Raw genomic sequence first — 21,010 nt, 5'->3', positions numbered from 1 at the left:
AAGTGTAGTGGTTCACATGGCTAACTTTAATTTCCTGTTCACAGTCACCACATATGCTCAGTCCAGGGCGTATGTACCTCTCACCTTAAATAAGACGGGATGGACTCCAACTTCCTTGTGATCTTGAATTAGATCACTGCTATAGAAAAAGTATCCTTGGCTACCTTTCATGCCCATTAAATGCTACGCAAACCACCCTTGTATTATCGTATTGTCAGATAGCCGTTAGCTGATTGGTGCTCCGGTGGTGACCAGCTTGTAGTAAGCACCCTTCAGGGCCATGAGATGGTCATGTGTTCCCTTTTCAATCACGTAGCCTCGAGACATGACAGCAATGATGTCCGAGTTCTGTATGGTGGACAGACGGTGGGCGATAACAATGCAGGTCCTGCCCTCTCGAGCTTTGTCCAGCGCCGCTTGCACCGTCTGTGGCGAGGGAGGCAAGTAAACAGAAGCACACGGGGGAGAGAAATCATCGACACACAAGCGGCATAATAATAGCAATTTCACACTCATGCTTGATTACTGACATCCCACTGCTTCAGTGACTGCATTAGCAGATCCAAAACACGTATGAATGTATAAAAGGTTGCTATCAGCCGTGAGGAAGAATAATGAAGTCAATGATGTCGATAATGAACAGCTCTTCCTGCTGCCTGCAAGCAGAGAATATCAAGCAGCTATGCAGAATGCAGATTGATTCATTTATTTCACAACTTGCCTTCTCACTCTCCGTATCCAGCGCTGAGGTGGCTTCATCCAGGAGCAGGATCTTGGGATCGCGGATGATTGCCCTGGCAATGGCGATGCGCTGCTTCTGACCTCGAGACAACTGAGAACCCTGGGCACCCACATTTGTGTCATATTTCTGAGAAGGAAATAAATCAAACAATGTGATCGTTGGACTGTGTAGTCTTCATTCTGCAGTTATAACTGTTTCATCAAGAAGGAGCACTTAGAGCTTCGCCAAGCTTGACACCTGCGTCACCTGTGAAATCAGTTAGTCACTGATAATGAGGAGCAGTTTAGTACATACAGTCGCGATAAAATGTAATAACTTAACACAAGCAGCATAAATGTATTGCTCATTCTCTGCTGTTTATTCACTCTGTGGGGGATTTTCCATAGTGGACTACTGTACTGTAGTTGACTCTTCAGAGGTATGAAAAATAGTTTTCCATCACTTCTTAGACATGCCGTTAAATACGTTACTGCTGACGCACATTTACAATGTACTGGATTGACCTCAGCTTGTGGAACCTTTGTACTAAATATTCAACAAATACATCTCTTATATTGCTTAAAGATCAGTGTATTTTACACATTGAAGTTACTGTGTAAGAGCTCAAAATCCATCCTGTGTTGTGTTGCTTGAATTAAGATATTTTCGGAGTACAACATATGAACTACTCTCAAGCCAAAAATGTAACAATATCGTGGACACAAAACACAAAAACATTTCTGCACTGGCGCAATCGTTCAGGGAATCCATTTGATTTTCGCGTGTGAAATCATTGTTCACTACTTTTCAAGATGCACTGTGGGATATACTGAGGGCACTACAAGTATATAGGGCATAATTTATGCTCACTACACATTTAAGCAGCATTACAAACTCGTCATATGGGACACTATATAGAAGTAAAGGAGTGATTTTGAATGCACTTTTGAACGAGAGCAAAGGTACAACAGTACCGTAGTAATACACTTGTGTTTACTTCTCATTAATGATAGTCTTTGACTTCCTTTTACACGTGTAAAATGAGGGAATTTAATCAGTAACACGACTCAACTTCAGGTTACACCACATTTGTTAAAGTTGATTCTTTGTAAACCTTTTAAGTTGTTAAACAACCTCTCTAATTCTCTGAATGGTGGCACTTATTCCGCAGTTTTAGACGAAAAACACTGTCTTCAGAAAAAAATTCATCTTGACATACAATATTTGATTTTCAGACAGATTTTGGAGCACCCACATTTTGGTCAAAATCTGCGTGAGCCTGCTTATGTCAGCGCCAGAGGTCGAGGGCATTTCCATGAAACTAGTATGTGTTCTTACCTTTCATCTTGACACCTGTGATGTAATGGCTCCCTTTCTGACCAATGACCAATGATCTTATTATTGCTCCCTTTGTGTTTCTACCTTCTGAATTGTTTGACTTGACTGATCGAACCACCTTAACATTCAAAGAAACTAATTCCTGTGTTTAGCCTTCATGTGATTTGCGCCAACCATCCTTATGAGTCCTCAGTTCTCCTTTACAAACAGGAACCTACCTCAGGTAGAGACATGACAAAGCTGTGGAGCTGCGCTTTCTTGGCAGCAGAGATGACCTCATCCACGCTAATTTCCCGTGAATTGTCGCCGTACTTGATGTTTTCCAAGATACTGCAGTCAAACAAGATTGGCTCCTGGGACACGATGCCAATTTTGGATCGCAGGAAAGGCACGTTGACAAGAGTCGAGTCGCGCCCATCGATCATCTGTAAGAGGCAATTGAATTTAGCATTAGTAGGAGCCAGTGTTATAATCAAAGAGTAGTCATACAATTGACTTAATGAGCTTTTACGTAATGTCCCTTCTAACTGTGTAATTTCTCTTTTTAAATCTCCCAGGATCTGGACTATGAGCTCCCAAGGCACTTCAAGCTCAATTAAGACCTTTAACATCTTGGCAGGGATTTCTCTCTGCCACGAGAGTCAACCTCCAATATAGATAAGTTCTCCCAGGACACACACTGCAAAATTGTCTCACATAAATGTGAGCGAGAATTGGAGATTTAGCAATATTTTAAATGCCCAGTATGTTAAATCTCCAGATGCCATTGTTTGACAACTTTCTCAGTGATGCCTTAAGATTTATTCCAAAATGACGTTTGACATTTTATTAAAGGTCACATCTGCCTCAACTATTTAATGCTGAAAGCTATATATTTTGACCTCGGTTTTTCCAGGCAAACTACAGTCATTACCAGGAACAGCATTTAACCCCCCAAAAAAGCGAAAACTTGAGCACAATGGATTATCCATCCATTTCCTTAGCCGCTTATCCTCACAAGCGTTGCGGGAGTGTGTGGAGCCTCTCCCAGCTGTCAACAGGCAGGAGGCGGGGAACACCCTGAACTGGTTGCCAGCCAATCGCAGGGCAGATGGAGACAGACAACAGTCACACTCACAATCACACCTTGGGGCAATTTAGAGTCTCCATTTTATCTTGCATGTTTTTGGGATGTGAGAGGAAACTGGAGTGCCCGTACAAAAGAACACGCAAACTCCACACAGGTGGGGTGGGATTGGACCCGGGTCCTCAGAATTGTGAGGTCAACACTTTACAGCTCTTTCACTGTGCCACCTCACAATGGATTATTAGTAAAAGAAAATAATTGTTGAAATATTTGCTGAACTTTGACATAAATACCTGTCACATTTGTAGCAATGTAAATGCAAGACATTGTGTTATAATGTATGTTGTGTGTACTGTACAGTATTTCTGACCGATCAACAAACTGTATTCATATATATATGTTACATTGGAAGGTGTTTTTAATAGTCCCGTTCATAGCCAAGATTCTTGAAAAAGTTATTTTTAATTAACTCAGCAATTTCTTGAATTTAAATGGACTTTTTGACAAATTTCAATCAGGTTTCCGAACTCATCACAGTACAGAATTTGCTCTTATCAAACTGCTAAATGATATAAGGTTGAATACTGACTCAGGAAAGGTGTCAATTTTGGTCTTGTTGGATCTCAGTGCAGCTTTTTTTTACGGTAAATCACAATATACTGCTGACAGGTTGGAAATGTGGGTAGGACTAAATGGAACGGTCCTTAAATGGTTTAGGTCCTACCTGGAGGCCGCGAGCTGAGCTTCAGCGTCCGCCGGAGCTCGCTCGTCAGCCTCCGCATCATTCCCGTCCAAAAAAACATCTGCGACTGCTGGCCCGGCTGGGCACAATATAATCGAGGCTTTGGTGCAGCACCTTACATGTCACATCAGCGCACGTAAGTCATGTGACTCGCGAAAATGGCAGCAACCCTGAAAATTCTTAGTTTCGATAAAAATCTTCTCAAAACACTATTAAGTGAGAGAGGATTCAACATCACATTGTCAAAATAGAGTACATATTACATGAACTATTGGATACATTGTTCATGCAAACCACTGGATTTCCCCTTTAAAAACCAAAGACCAAGTCCGCAACCTTGGTGTTCTTATTGATTCCGATTTGACTTTCAACAATCATATCAAATCAATCACAAAAACTGTCTTCTACTATCTGAAGAACATATCTAGAGTGAAGTCTTATATGTGTCAAGCGGACCGGGAAAAGCTCACCCATGCTTTTATCTAAAGTAGACTTGACTATTGTAATGGTCTTCTGACTGGACTCCCAAAAAAAAAAAGAGTATTAAACAGCTGCAGCTCATTCAGACTGCTGCAGCTCGCGTTCTGGCCAAAACAAAGCGGTCAGAGCATATTACTCCAATCCTAAAGTCAATGCACTGGCTTCCGGTCATCTTTAGAATAGATTTTAAAGTTCTGCTACTGGTCTATAAATCACTAAATGATTTAGGTCCTGAACACATGAAAGAAATGCTTATGGAATACAAACCCAGTAGAGCTCTGCAGCATTGAGCTATTATGCTGCACATAAGTGGAATAAGTTGCCAACAGAGGTGAGGTCAGCCCCAAGTGGGAATGTTTTTAAATCCAGGTTGAAAACTCTTCTTTTTCTCATGCTTTTTAGAATATACCCACTTTTTGATCATATTACTTGCACTGTATGCAGTTTAAACAGTCTTGTTTTAAAATATATTTTGTCATTTGTCATTTTTATTGTTGTTATTGTTTATTGTAATTTTAAATGTTTTATCTCTTTGTTTTCAAATGCCTTTAATCAAAGCACATTGCATTATCTTGTGTATGAAGTGTGCAACACAAATGAATTTTCTTTCCTTTGCTTTGCTTAGTACTTTAGATATCATAGTAAAAATTAAAAACACTCTTCAATTTTGTTGAATGGAATGTAGAAAAGCTGCGGCACGGTGGAGCAGCTGGAAAGCGTTGACCTCACAGTTCTGAGGTCCCGGGTTCAATGCCTGTATGGAGTTTGCATGTTCTCCCCGTGCCTGCGTTGTTTTTCTCCGGACACTCCGGTTTCCTCCCACATCCCAAAAACATGCATTAATTGGGGATTCTAGGTGTGATTGTGATTGTGAGTGTGGTTGTTTGTCTCTATGTGGCCTGCGATTTGCTGGCAACGAGTTCAGGGTGTATCCTGCCTCCTGCCCGTTGACAGCTGGAATAGGCTCCGGCACTCCCCACGACCCTTGTGAGGATAAGCGGCTAAGAAAATGGATGGATGGATGGATGGATGGATGGATGGATGGATGGAATGTAGAAAAGCACAATATTGTGAAACCAATGATCATGCACAGCATTCGGCTGGGACAACCTCACCACTCTGCCCTTGTCGGGGTCATAAAATCTTTCCAGAAGCTGCACGCTGGTGCTCTTCCCGCAGCCGCTGCTACCCACAAAGGCCAACGTCTGGCCAGGCTTCACTGCCACATTCAGTCCATTGAGGACCTGGATGTCTGGACGAGTGGGGTAAGTGAACTTGCAGTCAATGAACTCAATGTTCCCTTTGAAGTTTTCCTGGTAAAAAAAAAAAAAAAAAAGATGGGAGTGGGGCAAACAAAAGGCGTGTGAAGGTTTAGTTTACTTTTGGGAATACAGGGAATGCGGTTCAGCCTTTGCACCCTCAAAGTATAGCAAATTCGTAATATAGTACTACTTACGGACATTCACATTATGGACATAGGTCCACTTAGTTAACTCCTAAATGAGACTTGTGTTTCGACAGTGTAGTACCACATTGATTAGGAAGGGGAGGCAGGAGTTCTCCACCAGGTGAACAATTCAAAAAAAGTAGTAATGATGTAAAATTGTTGTCCTTTTTAGTTCTCTGGTCAGTGCCTTGTATTAATTTTCACATAATGCATTTCAATAAATATTTTGGGGGGCACACATGGAGAACTGAGAATAACCTTACATAGATTTTTGTCGGCACTTTTCCCAATGTTCTGTACTAGCAGATGCTTTAACATTGACAAAGCAAAAAGTAAACCTTGTAAAAATTGGTTGAGAAATGAGCAAGTTCTGATTTATTTTCAGTGAACCTCCGCTGCCTTTAATGGGGAGGTTGCCCTTACCGAAATTGCCTCCACGTTTGCACAAAGCCAGATTACTCCAACACACTTGACATATCGTGTAGGCCAGGGGTGTCAAACAAATTATTGACTGATTGTTTCATTCACACAACGTGATGACTGTGAAACCATAAAAAATATTTAATCGCCTCATCATATTTACATCACTTTATGAACTAGTTTTGGAATCAGAAATCAAGGCTGATGAGTTTTTCAACTATTGTTCATGTTTTGTAACATAAAAACGCTTGTAATATCTCGTTATCATTTATGGTACAAATTTTCACAAGAATCATGGAAGTTGACACACTAGATTTGCCTTTGCGGGCCACATAAAATATTGTGGCGAGCTTGAGTTTGACACCATGATGTAGGCCAAAGTGACTAGTGCGGTCGGCTGCGCTACCTGCCACGGTGAAAAGGGAGCCGAATATGGGGGGTTGGTGGGCATTGATTCCGCAAAGCCTGAATATCTGGTACAAGCAATGTGGCATCATATTATATAACGCATATCTGAATATGATCCCACATACCCATTTATCTCCTTTGTCACTGTAGACACTAATCTTGGGCACTCGGTCCAGCAGCTGAAAGAAACGTGCAGCTGAAATCTTGGCCTTGGCATAGTCAGGAGTGTAGGAGGAGGCTCTTCCCAGGGCTGTGCCGCTAGTGACAATGGCAGAAATGACCCTGCACGAGATAAAATAAGTGCTCATTTCCCACAAAGAAAAGGAGGGTTCTGGGCTTTTTAGAGTGTAGGACCCCGCAGAGAAAATAAAGCTACTCTTATCTTGGGAACTAGAAAGTGATCAATTCAAAAAATCTAACCTTAGCATTGCTGGTTTAAATAGAGGTACTGTATTCTTTTCTGAGTATCTTTTAAAAGTACTGCGTTTGCCCTGAAAACCTCAGCAGCACACACTTCGACTCACAAACATCTGGGATATTTCATGTGTCATTTTGTATTTTGGCTGCGCTAACTCTATATGTCTCGTACCTGAACACCAAACTAAAATGGAGCCCTTCTTGGCGAACCAAGTAGCCCCCAAAGCGATAGGAGGCAGAGTTGGTCAAGAAGACGACACATTGGGCGAAACCGTAACAAGCCCCGTAGACGTTAGCCTTCTTCAGGGCTGCCTGGTATGGAGCATCCAGCTGCGCATGAAACGTCTCCACAAAATTTCGCTCCTTTCCAAGGCCAGCAATGGTGCGAATGTTATTGAGGGCTTCACCTGAAATCTGCAAAGTATATAAAAGGTGTGAAAGTGTGATGTGGTGTGAAAATCCCTAGCTAGATATTGTTCTCTATTTCATTTTCAGGAAGAACTCGCATTGTGTTAATTTTTACATACACAGTAATTATGGAAAGAAAGTTGAGAACAGTTGGACTTTAGGTAACTTTTTCTTCGGCATTGAGTTTGTGAAAGATCTTGCTGTTTCCCTGTGGGTGTGAGTCAACGGAGCTTCAAACATCATTGCCAACCTTTCCAGTGAGTACCGTCTGGTAGTGGGCCTGTCTCACCCAGTGACAGCAGCACAGAGCCACATGTGCAAATGGAAGCTGAGCCAAAGAGCTAAAAATAAGCTCAGCTCCTCTCAGGAGGTACCTCAGCTATTGTCACTTGGAAGTCAAGCAGGATTACGAACTGTCAAAGTGCAACTTTTCAATTTGATGTCATTTGCCACATCAATCTAATTGGATTCTGACCTGTCCTGCAGCCTCCATAGCTTGTTTGTCCTGCTTGGCAAATCCAGTGAGCATCTTGGCTTGGAAACCACCCGACAGAGCGATAAATGGCAGGAAGCACAGGATGAGCAGTGTCAGCTTCCAACTGAAGTAGAAGGACATGAGGATGGCCACTCCAATGTTGGTCAGAGAGTTGACAATCATGCCAATCTGGGAGCCAGTGGCCTTTGGAGAAGAAAGTTTGTGCAGTCTGTAGTCATTTCTTTTTCCAATAATCTGAAAACATTTGGATTTGGCACCCAACAGATCAATATGATGCGATTGATAAGGATTTCATCTTTTATTTATAGATGATGAATCCACAGCATTCCGGAGCAGAAAGAAGTGAGTGATATTTCATGATTTTGTAACCTTGTTTGTTGGTGTGTTTTAACCAAACTTAGCAGGGTTGGTTATAACACTGTTCTCTGCGGTGTTTCAAATGTATTTTCATTTTCCAAGGACTAATTGGGCATGACTACACACCAGAAGTAAGTGAGGTAAGTACTTTACACTCGGATTCAAAGCAGTAAGATTCCAACGTTAAGACAGCACGTTACTTTTTTTTTACACCTGTAAATATAATTAATGAAGTTTTTATGATGGCGATTTGACACTTTGTATATCCATCCATCCATTTTATGAGCCGCTTGTCCTCACAAGGATTGGGGAACTACTAGAGCCTATCCGAGCTGTCATAGGGTAGGACACGGTACACCCTGAACTGGTTGCCAGCCAATCGCAGGGCACATGGAGACAGACAACAGTGGCACTCGCAATCACCCCTCGGGGCAATTTAGAGTCTCCAATGAATTCATGTTTTTGGGATGTGGGAGGAAACCGGAGTGCCCTGAGAAAACCCACACAGGCACGGGGAGAACATGCAAACTCCACACAGGCAGGGCTGGGATTGAACCCTGGTCCTCGGAACTGTGAGGCCAACTTTTTACAGCTGCCCCAGCGTACCAGCATATATATAATATAATATGTATATATATATATATATATATATATATATATATTTCAAAAGCTATCCAAATAAGAGGTCGCAACGAGTTTCCTGGATTGCATTTATTTTGACTGTGGCAGTTCCACTGCATGTATAACATTTAGCCTTTTGCCACTTTTGTTGTATAAAATGCTTGACTGTATTCTTGATACAAATATAATAATTTATTAGGTTGCGGTGTCGTTGTTTGTCCATGCCTCACCCCTTGGACTTGTGAGGCGTCAGTCGCCAGTCGTGTGGTCAGAGCTCCAGGGCTGTTTTTATGATCATCAAACCAACCAATCTCCTGGCCAAGCATGGCGTGGAAGCCTAGGCGACGTAACCTGCGGGTGAGGAGCTCTCCAGACTTGGAGAAGGCATAACCCTTGAACACGCACAGAGAAAAGAAATAAAAATAAAATTAGGGCAGGATTGTCCAAAAAAAGTGTCTTCTCCAAACTTCTTAAAAATTTAGAAATATCCAACTGTTTGAAATGCCTTTATGAGATCAACAATAAAAATCGAGGCATAACTGAAAGGTCTACTACAACCTGTGATTAATTAGAGGTCCGTCCCAAGACTAACAATTTAAAAACAATAATAATAACAGCAACCCTCAGTATAATGGGAAATCCTGGATCATTGGGGTGGGTTTTGGTCTTTCATGTCTTTCCCAGCATTGACGCAGAAAGGACACTAAAGGAATCAGTATTGTTCAAGCCAACTGTTACTTTACCTGCAGCATTTGAGTGAAGAAAGAGACAACGCCGACCATTACAAAAAATAGGCAGATGCTATCAATCTCCTTTCTCTGAGCTACAGTATCTGTAACTGAGAAAGTCTGCAAACACAAAGAAAAGAGACAACTGACCACTTTCCTTTTGTCAGTCCTATCATTCTAATGTAACCTCACCGCCAAGATTTGACTGAAAAGCAATGAGTAGACAGGGTTGACTCCTCCGTTCACAGCCGCCCCCAAAGATCCAAAAACCATGTATGGCCACTCGGGCAAGTTGTACTTCAAGATCCTGGAAACTGGTGCAGGCTCAACTGGGTCCTCATCTTCTTCCTCTTGGATCACATTCTGAATATTCAGCATCACAATGCAAAGACATTTAACAAAGCTTTTAATTCTGGAGTTATGTAAACACAAGAAATGGCCATCCACCCATCTATTTATCAGAGGGCAACACACCCACTCATGTACCCACCTTGGATTTGTCTGCTTGAGACACTGAATAGGCTCTGGGGCCCAACTCGCCAACAATGGGAACAGAAGATTCCGGAATCAGATTGGATAGCTGGGATCGGGATCTCTGGCGGATGGAGGCTCTGTCAAACAAGTGTGCAAAAGCCCCAAATAATGAAGACTTTTTTAGTTTGAATCAACCGCCGTACATACAGTATAAGACACGGATCCCTGATTAACTCAAGAGACAGCAAGGCATCTTCCCATTAAAAACTAGCCTAGTGAAAGAGCAACAAGAGAAATGTAACTTTCCAAACAAATGTCCATTGTCCAAGCCTCTTATCCTCACAAGGGTCATGTGCGTGACGGAGGCTATCCCAGCTAATAATGGGCAAAAGCAGGCTACACCCTGAACTGGTCGCCAGTCAGTCTCAGGCAAGATATTGACACCATCACTGAGCAGGAATTGATCCCACGCTGCTTGTGCCAATGTCAAAGTAGGCTACTTTTGGGTTCATGAAGAATGATCCATAACATGATGATTCATTGATTCTATTGTTTGTAATCGTGTGCAGAGGCAAGCAGATCTACTGGTAGCTGACACATTGAAAATACAATCATTTATCTCATCTGCATGTTTATTTGTGTCTTGAATAAAATTGAATCCGTTTTCCCATGCACGTTTGACCATTCCATAAATCTTCCTGCAAATCAGTCATGGAGTTTATGTGGAATTCTGTGCACCAACAATGAGTTACACTTAGAGGAGGTAATTAGCCAGTCTAAATGTACAGTTGGAACCAAGCATTTGGATACGACATAAGATATATGTTAATTTGCACAACTCCCTTGCAGCAAAAGTAGTGAGTTTGGATGTATGTTAAAAAGTTCAATCTTAAGTGTTAATGGTGGTCTATGTGTCAGTCCTGTAATGGGTCAAATGTGTATGAGATCTGTCACCCGTAGTCAGCTGCGACTGACTGGCTTGCTTGTGGTAAATGGCACAGTATACAAATTGGAAAGATGGTTGTGTTTTGATACCTCATGCTGGCCCGGTAGCTGCCGGCTCTGGACAGGCTGAGCTTCTCTGGTCCGTCCGCCTCATTTTCAGCCACTGAGAGCGGTAAGGATTGTGAGTAGAAGTAAAACTTGTTCGCGGGAATCAGTAAGTCGAGAACCAACTTTGCCGAGCCTTCTCGTTGAGGGCCTTGTCTCCTTGGCTCTGCAAGGTGACAAGGGTGAAGTAGACGCCCTTCCTGTCCAGCAGCTCACTGTGCTTGCCCCTCTCGACTGCCTGGCCATGCTCAAAGCCCACAATCACATCAGCGTTCTTTATAGTGGACAGCCGGTGAGCAATGGAGATGGTGGTTCGTCCCATGCGCACCTTCAGCATCAAAGATCAATTTTTATAAATACAGTTTGAGAATAATTGCTACTGTTCTGAGTATAAAAGCCTCAATTACCAGAAACAGAAGCTAACATTATTTATCAATTATGTGTTCATTGTGGCACAATTAATATTTTTCAATTTACTGTAGTCCTTTTTAATTATGCAACATCTCCTAAAGAAACTCCCCAGTCATGTAGAAATTGAAAGAAAATGTAGAATAAGCAAGTTCCTTACATTTATTCTCTGTGCTAAACTGAGTTGCAGCGAACAAAACTCATGGAGTTGACATTCTTATTTGTACTCATACTCTAGTAGTAATAATAGTGGCACTCCCACTGACAGTAGAAGGAGATTATAGGAGAAATAATAATAATCTAATTACCACTATAATCATCATTATTAAAATAGTAGTGTAGTAGCTCTAAGTGTTCATAAAAAATAAACATTAATACTGTGCTTCTGTATGGGGAAATGAAAAAAATGACTAAAATAATCAATTGTATTTTAAGAGTTAAAAAGTGTCATTAAGTTAAAATAAATATTTTAAAACAAACATTTCATAATGATTAATTTCAAATGTATTGAACTCGAACGTTAAATAGAACTAAACTGTACTTGGAGAGTCATTCTTTCACTTACCAATTGAGGATCTTCATGTGCCACTAGTGGTAGTTTTACAACACTTTGAGAATCGCTGCTTTAGACCACAAACTAGTTGAGACAAAATTTGCAGCTCCTTTGCTGTTTGCAGCCAAGTAGTGCAATGCCTTTCGCACGTCTTGATTCGAGCTATTTAATCAAAACTCAATTCCACACACAGTTGGGCCTCTTTGGTCTAAAAGTAGTACAATACTATTGCTGTAAATTCACACTACGTAAAAAAAACCTAGTGAATTGTCTGCTGAGGGAGGGCTCCAACCTACTTTATCTAAGGCCTCCTGTACCACAGCCTCACTCTCGTTGTCCAAGGCAGAAGTGGCCATGTCAAGCAGCAGGATGCGAGGGTTCCTTACCAGCGCCCGAGCGATGGCAATCCGCTGCTTCTGACCGCCACTCATCTGACCACCACCCTCCCCGACTAGGGTGTCAAATTTCTATGAAATCACAGCAAATTAGGTTTTAAAAACATCCAAGTCCTCCAAACGGGTATTGGATCGCTACCTGTGGCAGGTCCATGATAAAGTTGTATGCATTGGCCTCTTTGGTGGCAGTGATGATGTCGTCCATTGAGACGCCAGGTCGACCATAGCGTATATTCTCGGCAATGGTGGTGGCGAACAGCACAGGCTCCTGCTCCACGATACCGATGAGCGAGCGCAGCCATTGGATGTTTAGCCCGCGGATGTCATGACCGTCCAGGGTCACCTAAAACCCAGATAGCAGCTGGTACAACTAAAATTGGTGGATAATTTTGCCAAAGTACAGCACTGCTCTTTTTTTTTGTCTGCTGCCAGCCCCCCTCTTTAAAAAAAAAAAAAAGACAGATTCAAATACCAAGAGGCTAGAAGCAGACTGCACTATGAAAGTGAAGTCTTTAAATTCAGTAACTGGGGGGGAAATGAGCCTTATTTCTACCAAATGGAAAAATAATGAAACAGTTTATCATCCTCAGGGGATGGTTATTTTTAAAATGACAAGAACAAAGGTGAAAGAAAAGCAATCTTTAGTCCCTGCACACATCAACATCAGAATCAGATTGCGGATCCTACCATGCCCTCTTTGGGGTCATAGAAGCGCTGAATGAGCTGGACAGCTGTGCTTTTCCCCGCACCGCTCGGCCCAACAAAGGCTGTGGTCTCGCCTGACTTCACTAAGACACTGAGCTGGTCCAAGATCTGAGCAGAAGATGGCACAACTGTCAGGTTAGAAGCATATCTTCATCAATATATTGCAATTACAAAAAACGAGTCACATACCTTGACTTCAGGTCGAGAAGGGTAGTGGAAGGTCACATGATGAAATTCAAGGTCACCTTTGACTCGATCAAGTTTATATCCTGCCTCAGATAAACAGTCAATCTCAGGCTCCTGAAAAAGTTAAAAAAAGAGTGGAGGGGAGTCATGTTAATGCCACAACAGAACTACTTTTCGTGATGACAATATCAATGTTACCCCACCAAACATTTTTTACCCTTTCAATGGTTTCAAAGATGATGGTAGCAGCTCCTCGGCCTGCAGCGAATGCCTCCAGACATGGCGAGGCCTGTCCCAAATTCATGGCTGCGATCAGAACACCAAAGAATACCTAGAAAGATTGTGAAAGATTATCGTACAAGGTAATCATGTTATAGGTATCCCCATAAAATGACAAAAATGTATACACCAAAGGATAAGAGGAATTTTAGTTTCAAAGTGTTCCCGTTATAAGTTGTCTAAAATGTCTGTGTAAAACAAGGACTTTGATGGTATGTGTCTCAGCTACAGTTTTCCCAAGTAAAAAGCAAAGCTCATCATAGTACTGAAGCAGATATTAAATTTTAACAAGCTCTTTGGGGAAATATAATGACCCATTACAGGGATGGGCAGCTTTGATGAACGCTACAGGGCAACAAATGTTTGTTCCATTCCCCTTGAGGGCCAGAATTAGCAGAGTGGGGTTTTTTCGTTTGTTTTTTTTTATGAGCAGCACAGTAAAAATGTAGGTTAAACTATTGATAATTCTTATTTGAAATGTATTATAAGCATTCATAGATTATATTAGATTCTGACCTCTAAATGCTTCAATCAACTCACCAAGTATTATGTAACTACCATGTAATAAACATACTGTATATGAAACGAACTTTCAATAGCTTTAGTAAATACTGTATGAGGAAGACGATCTCTTGTTATTTTTTGTTTTCTTCCACTAGTAACATCTCCCAGGTGTTGGCTATTTGATTATTTTTGCCTTTGTACGTGGTACTGTAGCGACAACGCCACTCAAAACATAAGTAGCTAATTGTGACACCAGGCAAAATGACACTTTCTGTGAAAAGAAAATTAGCTTCTTTTGGCCACATTCTCTTTACTGCCTATCCCTGACACATTAGCTTGAGGGCAGAGATGACCAAGAAAACGGTCGAAAAGCTGCATATTATCATATATTGGCAGCATGGGCTGGTGTTACCTGAAGAAGTGTCCCTGGTGAGTATTCGTCTGTGTCTATGACAAGACTGGAGCCATACCAGAAAGCCAGGCCATAACACAGGAAGATAATCAGCCACATGTATCCAGTGAAAAAGCCCATGATCAAACCCTTTCTGATGCCCCAGCGCTGTGCTGAGACTAGGTTCTTGTCATAACTGGAGGGAACAGGAGCAGTTTTCTTGTTAAAGACTTAACTCATAACATAACATCCATTTCTGTAGTGCTTGTTGTCCTTGGGGACGCATATGACCCTCGCCTTGCTGATTTGGCCGAGATCCAGGATCCACCTTGGACTGGTCGCCAACCCATCGCAGAGAACATACAGACAAACAACCATTCACAATGACGCCTATGGACAATTTACAGTCGTCAATGAACCTGAGCGTTTTTGGAATCTGGAGTACCCTGAGAAAACCAATGCAAAAACATGGAGAATATTCACACACGGGAAAGCTAGAGCTCAGATGTCAACTTTGCTTACCACTAGACTACCATTCTACACTCTTAATTCAATATTTTCAATCAATGTTGTTTATGTACACAGAGTAAAAAAGTACAACACTTGTTTTTGGTCCCATTTTTCACAAGATGAACCTAAGATCTAAGACTGTACAAAAAAGGCCTATTTCTCTCAAATTGTGTTTAAAATCTGCTCAAATCTTAGTAAGCACTTTTCCTTTGCTGAAATAATACATCCACCTTATAAGCATTCCATATCAATATATTGATTTTGACATATTGCATATTTGTGTCTTGGGTTGACCCCAATTAAAATGTCACTCTAAAATGTGTGGTTATATCATGCGGGCACAGTGCCACAGATGGTGAAAATTTTGAAGGAGATTGCAATCAGCATGTTGACTGCAGGAATGTTGCCTGGGAACGGAATGTTCATTTCTCAACCATAAGCTGTCTCCAAAGGCATTTCAGAGAATTTGGCAGACCATGTGGAGAGAAACTAGCCCAGGATCTCCACATCCATGATAAATTGAGACCAGCCACTTAGACAGCTGCAGCAACAATCGCTCAGCGTAACTGACTTGAGTGGGCAAATGGTCACAAATTTCAATGGCATCTGCCAATTTGGAGAGGCATTCTCTTCACAGATGAATTCCAGTTTTCACTTTACGGAGCAGATGGCAGACAAGTTTGTATGCCATCATGTGGGTGAGTGGTTTGCTAATGTTAACACTGTGGATAAGTAGCGGATGGTGGTGGTGTGGTTATAGTTTGGGCAGGCAGAGTATTATGGACAATAAACACAGGAGCATTTTCCTGATGAGATTTTAGATGCATAGAAATTCCATGACAAGATCCTGAGCCTTGTTGTTGTTATTCATCCAGGACACCCAACAGATATTGCAGCATGAAACTGCACACACCTGTGTCGCAAGAACCTGGACAATTCCTGCCAACTGAAAAAATTCCATTTCTTGAATGGTCAGCTGTCATGCTCAACATTTTGTTTGCGTTGTTTGTGTTTCATGTTTCCTGTGCTCCATCCTTTCCATGTCTTGTGTGCTCATTTTGTTAGTTGTGTCCACCTGTTCATGTTTAACGTCCTCCATTGTGTTGACCAATCACCTCCCTCCTGCCCCTCATGTCTTGTCCAAGCGTTCCTCGTTGTCTCACCCATCTCTGTGCATTCAACTCCCTGGTTTCTTTCAGTTCTTGTCACTCTAATGGTCGTCGACGTCACGTTTGTCCGTGGCCATGCCATTGTCTCTCTGTGCCACATCATGTCGTGTTTAGGTTTATTTAAGGTTTTCTTTGTTACTTTGCTTATTTAGTTATTGGACTGTTTGATTTGCCGTTTTTCAAATTGAATATTATTTTTGGAGATTCCTGGACTTCTGCCTTGCGTCCCTGCATCCCTGCACTTGGGTCCACTGTGTTTTTTCCTTGCCTTCTTTGCCTTCAGCAGCCCCGACCGTGACACCAGCATACTCACTGGACAACTTCTCCATTGAGTATGTTTGGGATGTTCTGGATCAGCCCATACAGTGTTCCATTTACTACCAATTGCCATTTACTTTTTGCAGCCATTGGTTTGGAGTGGACCAACATTCCACTGACCATAATCAACTACCTGATCAACTCTTTGCGAAGGAAATGTGTTGCACTGCATGAGGCAAATAGTGGCATAACAGATAGAGAGCCTGATGAATGGTGCCCCCCCTCAATGGTCACACACATACACACACAAAAGCAGAGTGTGTGTAAACTCCCCATTTACCAGTTATAGTGTTTTTTTGTGTGTGGACAGCTGAAGGCACACCTGTACATTAACTATGCTGTCTAATCAGGATCTTGATATGCCGCACCCCTGGGGTGGATGGAGAATCTCAGCAAAGGGGAAGTGCTCACAAACAGATCTAGACAGATTGGTGAAGTTTGAGAGAAATACTCCTTCTGTCTGCAAAGAAAAGGTCAGAGATTCTTTTTAATTTAATATCATGGAAGACTGAGCCAAAATCAAAAGTTGTATATTTTTCTTCATGCATACCGTTGAACTTCTTTTTTCTCCCCACCAAAAGCAGCCACTGTTCTGATGGAAGAGAGGACTTCATCTGCAATGGCTCCCGCTTTAGCATAGGCCTGCAGCTCCATGCCAGTCAGCTTAGCCACAAACTGGACACAAAGTTTCAGCAAAGAAGTCAAGTCATGTCAAGCCAAACGCTTCTGAAGAATCCACAATTCCACAAAGTCCCGTTGTATAGTTCAGTTCACTAAATTATGGTTGGAAAAAGTAAATCCAAATCTTCTTTGTGTTCCCATTGCAGGGTGTGCATGCGGGATAGTGACAACAGCGTCAGCAATCCTGACTGTCACATAATAAGAGTGTGATTCAATACATCACCAATTAATTCCTTAAGGAGAAACCCGCACACTGCATATGACACAATGTTCGGTAAAAAGAAATGTCTTTATTAATATTTTTGGGATCATTTCACTGTGTATTCTTATTTTAGCATAGAAGTGATGAGTCTTCTCCAAGGAATCGAAAAGGAATCTTATTCTATCATCTCGATGGCCAAATGTAAGGATGCCGAACAATATTATGGGACGAGTCGTACTATCAATGTAAATGCAAACCATCACACATATTCATTTCAAACTGAACATCAAAGCATGACGAAGGAAGCGCAGTTTAAGGTGCAGAGTCTCACCAAAGCCATTAGGCCTGCTCCAATGCCAATTAGTGGACTTGCTGCCACAATCACCAGCGTTAACTTCCATCCTTTCACAAAACCGATGCAGAAGCCACAGACAAAGGTGGTGAAACGCTGCAAAAAAATGGCCACCTGGTCCGCAATGGCGTCATTGATCTTGTTGATGTCACTGCGTTGCCACAAGCATGTCATAATCCAGTCAGCAGGCATCAGATGCCCCCATCTGCCCCACATAGCGAGATAGCGGCCTACTCACTCTGACATGCGCGTATTGAGCTCTCCCACCGAGGTGCAGTCGAACCAGCCAATCTCCATCCTCATCACTTTGCTGAAATAGATTTTCCTTATGAGCTGGATCTGCTTGGCAGCAGCAGTCACCCACAGAGAGATCTGTCAGACATAAGGTTGTCAAATGTAAAACAGGAGAGCACACAGAGCAAAAAAGGCTAAACCTATGACCAATGTACCATTAATTCAACGTAGCTTCTTCACTTACCACCCAGCCTCATTTCTTCTGAATGTGTTAAGTCAATGGGTTTTTAAACCAAGTCAATTTCCCAGTTGTTTCAAGGTTTTTGTTTCACACAATACAAAAAAAAAAAAAAAGGTGCATCAAATGAATCACAAGAAACTATGTGGGATCACACTCTTGTGTTCACACTTGACCAATGGTGGGAGATAGAAATAGTCGGTAATCAGATGGAAGAAAAGGTGTGGGGTGAGAGCTCCCCAAGATGGTACCGACATTAGGTGAAGTTACTGACCTGAAAGTATCCCAAAATAAATACAGCTGCTCCAATTCCAACATAATAGAAGGCAAATTTGGTCATTTCGTGTTCGATGTCCAGTATCCTGAAATCAGCATGCATACATGATATGCATTACGCACACGCAAAATAAAAACCTTGCCATTCAAACTTCCAACGTACCCACAGGACAGAGACCCTGAGTCTGACTGGTTCATGTTGTCAGTGTAGTTCTTCCACTGGATAGTGTTGTTCACACACTCCTTCCGCTCATCACTTAGCTCATTCAGTTCAACGTCATACTCGATGAACGTGTCCGTAAGCAAGCCGAACACCAGCAGCATAAGTGGCTGGGCTGAGCCGTGCAGCACGGCACATATGCTTCCCATCACCATCATCAGCACTTCATTGCATGAGGCAAAACGGAACTGCATATACAGTGAGGAAAATAAGTATTTGAACACCCTGCTACATTGCAAGTTCTCCAACTTAGAAATCATGAAGGGGTCTGAAATTTTCATCGTATGTGCGTGTCCACTGTGAGAAAGATAATCTAAAAAGAAAAATCAAGAAATCACAATGTATGATTTTTTTTTTAATTTATTTGTGTGATACAGCTGCAGGTATTTGAACACCTGTCTGTCAGCGAGAATTATGACCCTCAAAGACCTGTTAGTCAGCCTTTAAAAGTCTACTTCCACTCCATGTATTATCCTGAATCAGATGCACATGTGTGAAGTTGTTAGCTGCATAAAGACGCCTGTCCACCCCATACAATCAGTCAGACTCAAACTTGTAACATGGCCAAGACCAAAGAGCTGTCCAAAGACACCAGAGACAAAATTTTACAACTCCACATGGCTGGAAAGGGCTACGGAGAAATTGCCAAGCAACTTGTTGAAAAAAGGTCCACTGTTGGAGCAATCATTAGAAAATGGAAACAGCTAAACATGACGGTCAATCTCAATCAGAGTGGAGCCCCATGCAAGATATCACCTCGTGGGGTCTCAATGATCCTTAGAAAGGTGAGGAATTAGCCCAGGACTACACGACAGGACTTGGTCAATGACCTGAAAAGAGCTGGGACCACCGTTTCCAAGGTGACTGCTGGTAATACACCGAGACGTCATGGTTTGAAATCGTGCATGGCACGGAAGATTCCCCTGCTTAAACCAGCACATGTCAAGGCCCGTCTTAAGTCTGCCACTGACCATTTGGATGATACAGAGGAGTCATGGCAGAAAGTTTTGTGGTCAGATGAGGCCAAAATGGAACTTTTTGGTCATAAGTCCACTAACCGTGTTTGGAGGAAGACAAATGATGAGTTCCATCCCAATTAGCATCATGCTTTGGGGATGTTTTTCTACACATGGGACAGGACGACTGCCTTGTATTAAGGAGAGGATGACCGTGGCCATGTATTGTGAGATTTGGGGGAACAACCTCTTTCCCTCAGTCAGAGCATTGAAGATGGGTCGTGGCTGGCTTTTTCAACATGACAATGACCCGAAGCACAGAGCCAGGAAAACCAAGCAGTGGCACCGTAAGAAGCATATCAAGGTTCTGGCGTGGCCTAGCCAGTCTCCAGACCTAAACCCAATAGAAAATATTTGGAGGGAGCTGAAAGTCCGTGTTTCTCAGCGAGAGCCCAGAAACCTCTCTGATCTAGAGAAGATCTGTGTGGAGGAGTTTGCTAAAATCCCTCCTGCAGTGTGTGCAAACCTGGTGAAGAACTACAGGAAACGTTTGACCTCTGTAATTGCAAACAAAGGCTACTGGACCAAATATTAATATTGGTTTTCTCAGGTGTTCAAATCCTTATCTGCTGCTGTATCACACAAATAAATCATTAAAAAATTGTGATTTCTGGATTTTTCTTTATAGATTATCTTTTTCACAGTGGACATGCACCTACGATGAAAAGGTCAGACCCCTCCATGATTTCTAAGTGGGAGAACTTGCAATATAGCAGGCTGTTCAAATACTTATTTTCTTCACTGTAAGCATTAAAGAGTACGTTTGCAACAATGAATGCTGCATTAACAATGAAAAGTCAAGACATGAAAGCCAACTGTTGTGATTTTACCAGCTGAAAGAAGCCAACTCTTATTGCAGGCTGCTCTTTGTCCTGTTGTCCTCTGTTTGGAAGAAAATATTACCATATATTTTTTTTTTTTTATTGCTGAGATGAAATATCAGGTCTTTGCCAAAACCGTTCTACTCACGTAGCCTTCTCCTTGGAAGCTGTCATAGTCCTGCACAGAAACAAAACACATGCCAAGCAACTAATCTGATCAGCGACAACATGGATAATTTAGGGAATTCTATTTAGTTTTAGGCAGCGATGAACATCTGCCTCACAGTTCTTAGGACTCAGGTTCAAATCAAACTCCATGTGTGGAGTTTGCATGTTCCCTGTGCCTGTGTGGGTGTTCTCCGGGTACTCTGGTTTCCTC

At 42.0% G+C, this 21,010-nt stretch overlaps 1 protein-coding gene and 1 long non-coding RNA gene across 8 annotated transcripts in view; one reads left to right on the top strand and one right to left on the bottom strand.

Moving 5' to 3' along the window:
- Positions 1-21,010, bottom strand: part of LOC133491044 (bile salt export pump-like) — a 37,555-nt gene that overhangs the window by 656 nt on the left and 15,889 nt on the right. For 3 of the 5 annotated variants that reach the window (XM_061801910.1, XM_061801900.1, XM_061801918.1), the window contains exons 5-30: positions 20,780-20,809; positions 20,641-20,692; positions 18,738-18,982; positions 18,573-18,660; positions 18,065-18,198; positions 17,806-17,977; positions 17,142-17,266; positions 14,616-14,790; positions 13,638-13,751; positions 13,424-13,534; positions 13,217-13,342; positions 12,669-12,872; positions 12,431-12,601; positions 11,300-11,501; positions 11,159-11,231; positions 10,140-10,260; positions 9,842-10,012; positions 9,665-9,769; positions 9,152-9,313; positions 7,923-8,126; positions 7,212-7,453; positions 6,748-6,904; positions 5,463-5,660; positions 2,278-2,484; positions 722-868; positions 1-426 (exon numbers count right to left, since the gene is read on the bottom strand). The exon at positions 1-426 is cut by the window's left edge and continues 656 nt beyond it. In XM_061801910.1, the coding sequence (XP_061657894.1) occupies positions 226-426; positions 722-868; positions 2,278-2,484; positions 5,463-5,660; positions 6,748-6,904; positions 7,212-7,453; positions 7,923-8,126; positions 9,152-9,313; positions 9,665-9,769; positions 9,842-10,012; positions 10,140-10,260; positions 11,159-11,231; positions 11,300-11,501; positions 12,431-12,601; positions 12,669-12,872; positions 13,217-13,342; positions 13,424-13,534; positions 13,638-13,751; positions 14,616-14,790; positions 17,142-17,266; positions 17,806-17,977; positions 18,065-18,198; positions 18,573-18,660; positions 18,738-18,982; positions 20,641-20,692; positions 20,780-20,809 (3,937 nt within the window). In that variant the 3' untranslated portion in view covers positions 1-225. Of the gene's footprint in view, positions 427-721; positions 869-2,277; positions 2,485-5,462; positions 5,661-6,747; positions 6,905-7,211; positions 7,454-7,922; positions 8,127-9,151; positions 9,314-9,664; positions 9,770-9,841; positions 10,013-10,139; positions 10,261-11,158; positions 11,232-11,299; positions 11,502-12,430; positions 12,602-12,668; positions 12,873-13,216; positions 13,343-13,423; positions 13,535-13,637; positions 13,752-14,615; positions 14,791-16,913; positions 17,015-17,141; positions 17,267-17,805; positions 17,978-18,064; positions 18,199-18,572; positions 18,661-18,737; positions 18,983-20,640; positions 20,693-20,779; positions 20,810-21,010 lie in introns of those variants that run through there. The other 2 variants (XM_061801926.1, XM_061801935.1) reach the window with 2 other exon arrangements.
- Positions 5,478-8,785, top strand: LOC133491083 (uncharacterized). Of its 3 annotated transcripts, none has more exons than XR_009792352.1 (4): positions 5,478-5,612; positions 7,934-8,140; positions 8,252-8,285; positions 8,403-8,785. It is a non-coding gene; the product is annotated as an uncharacterized LOC133491083 (long non-coding RNA). The 3 variants fall into 3 exon arrangements; XR_009792349.1 differs by lacking the exon at positions 5,478-5,612 and adding an exon at positions 7,541-7,704; XR_009792351.1 differs by lacking the exon at positions 5,478-5,612 and adding an exon at positions 7,541-7,704 and having other exon boundaries at positions 7,934-8,149.

The sequence above is a fragment of the Syngnathoides biaculeatus genome, chromosome 2 (assembly GCF_019802595.1).
Source record: "Syngnathoides biaculeatus isolate LvHL_M chromosome 2, ASM1980259v1, whole genome shotgun sequence".
NCBI classification, from domain to species: Eukaryota; Metazoa; Chordata; class Actinopteri; order Syngnathiformes; family Syngnathidae; genus Syngnathoides; species Syngnathoides biaculeatus.
The sequence above is the reverse complement of the archived record's forward strand: the minus strand, read 5'-3'. Positions and strand labels throughout refer to the sequence as shown.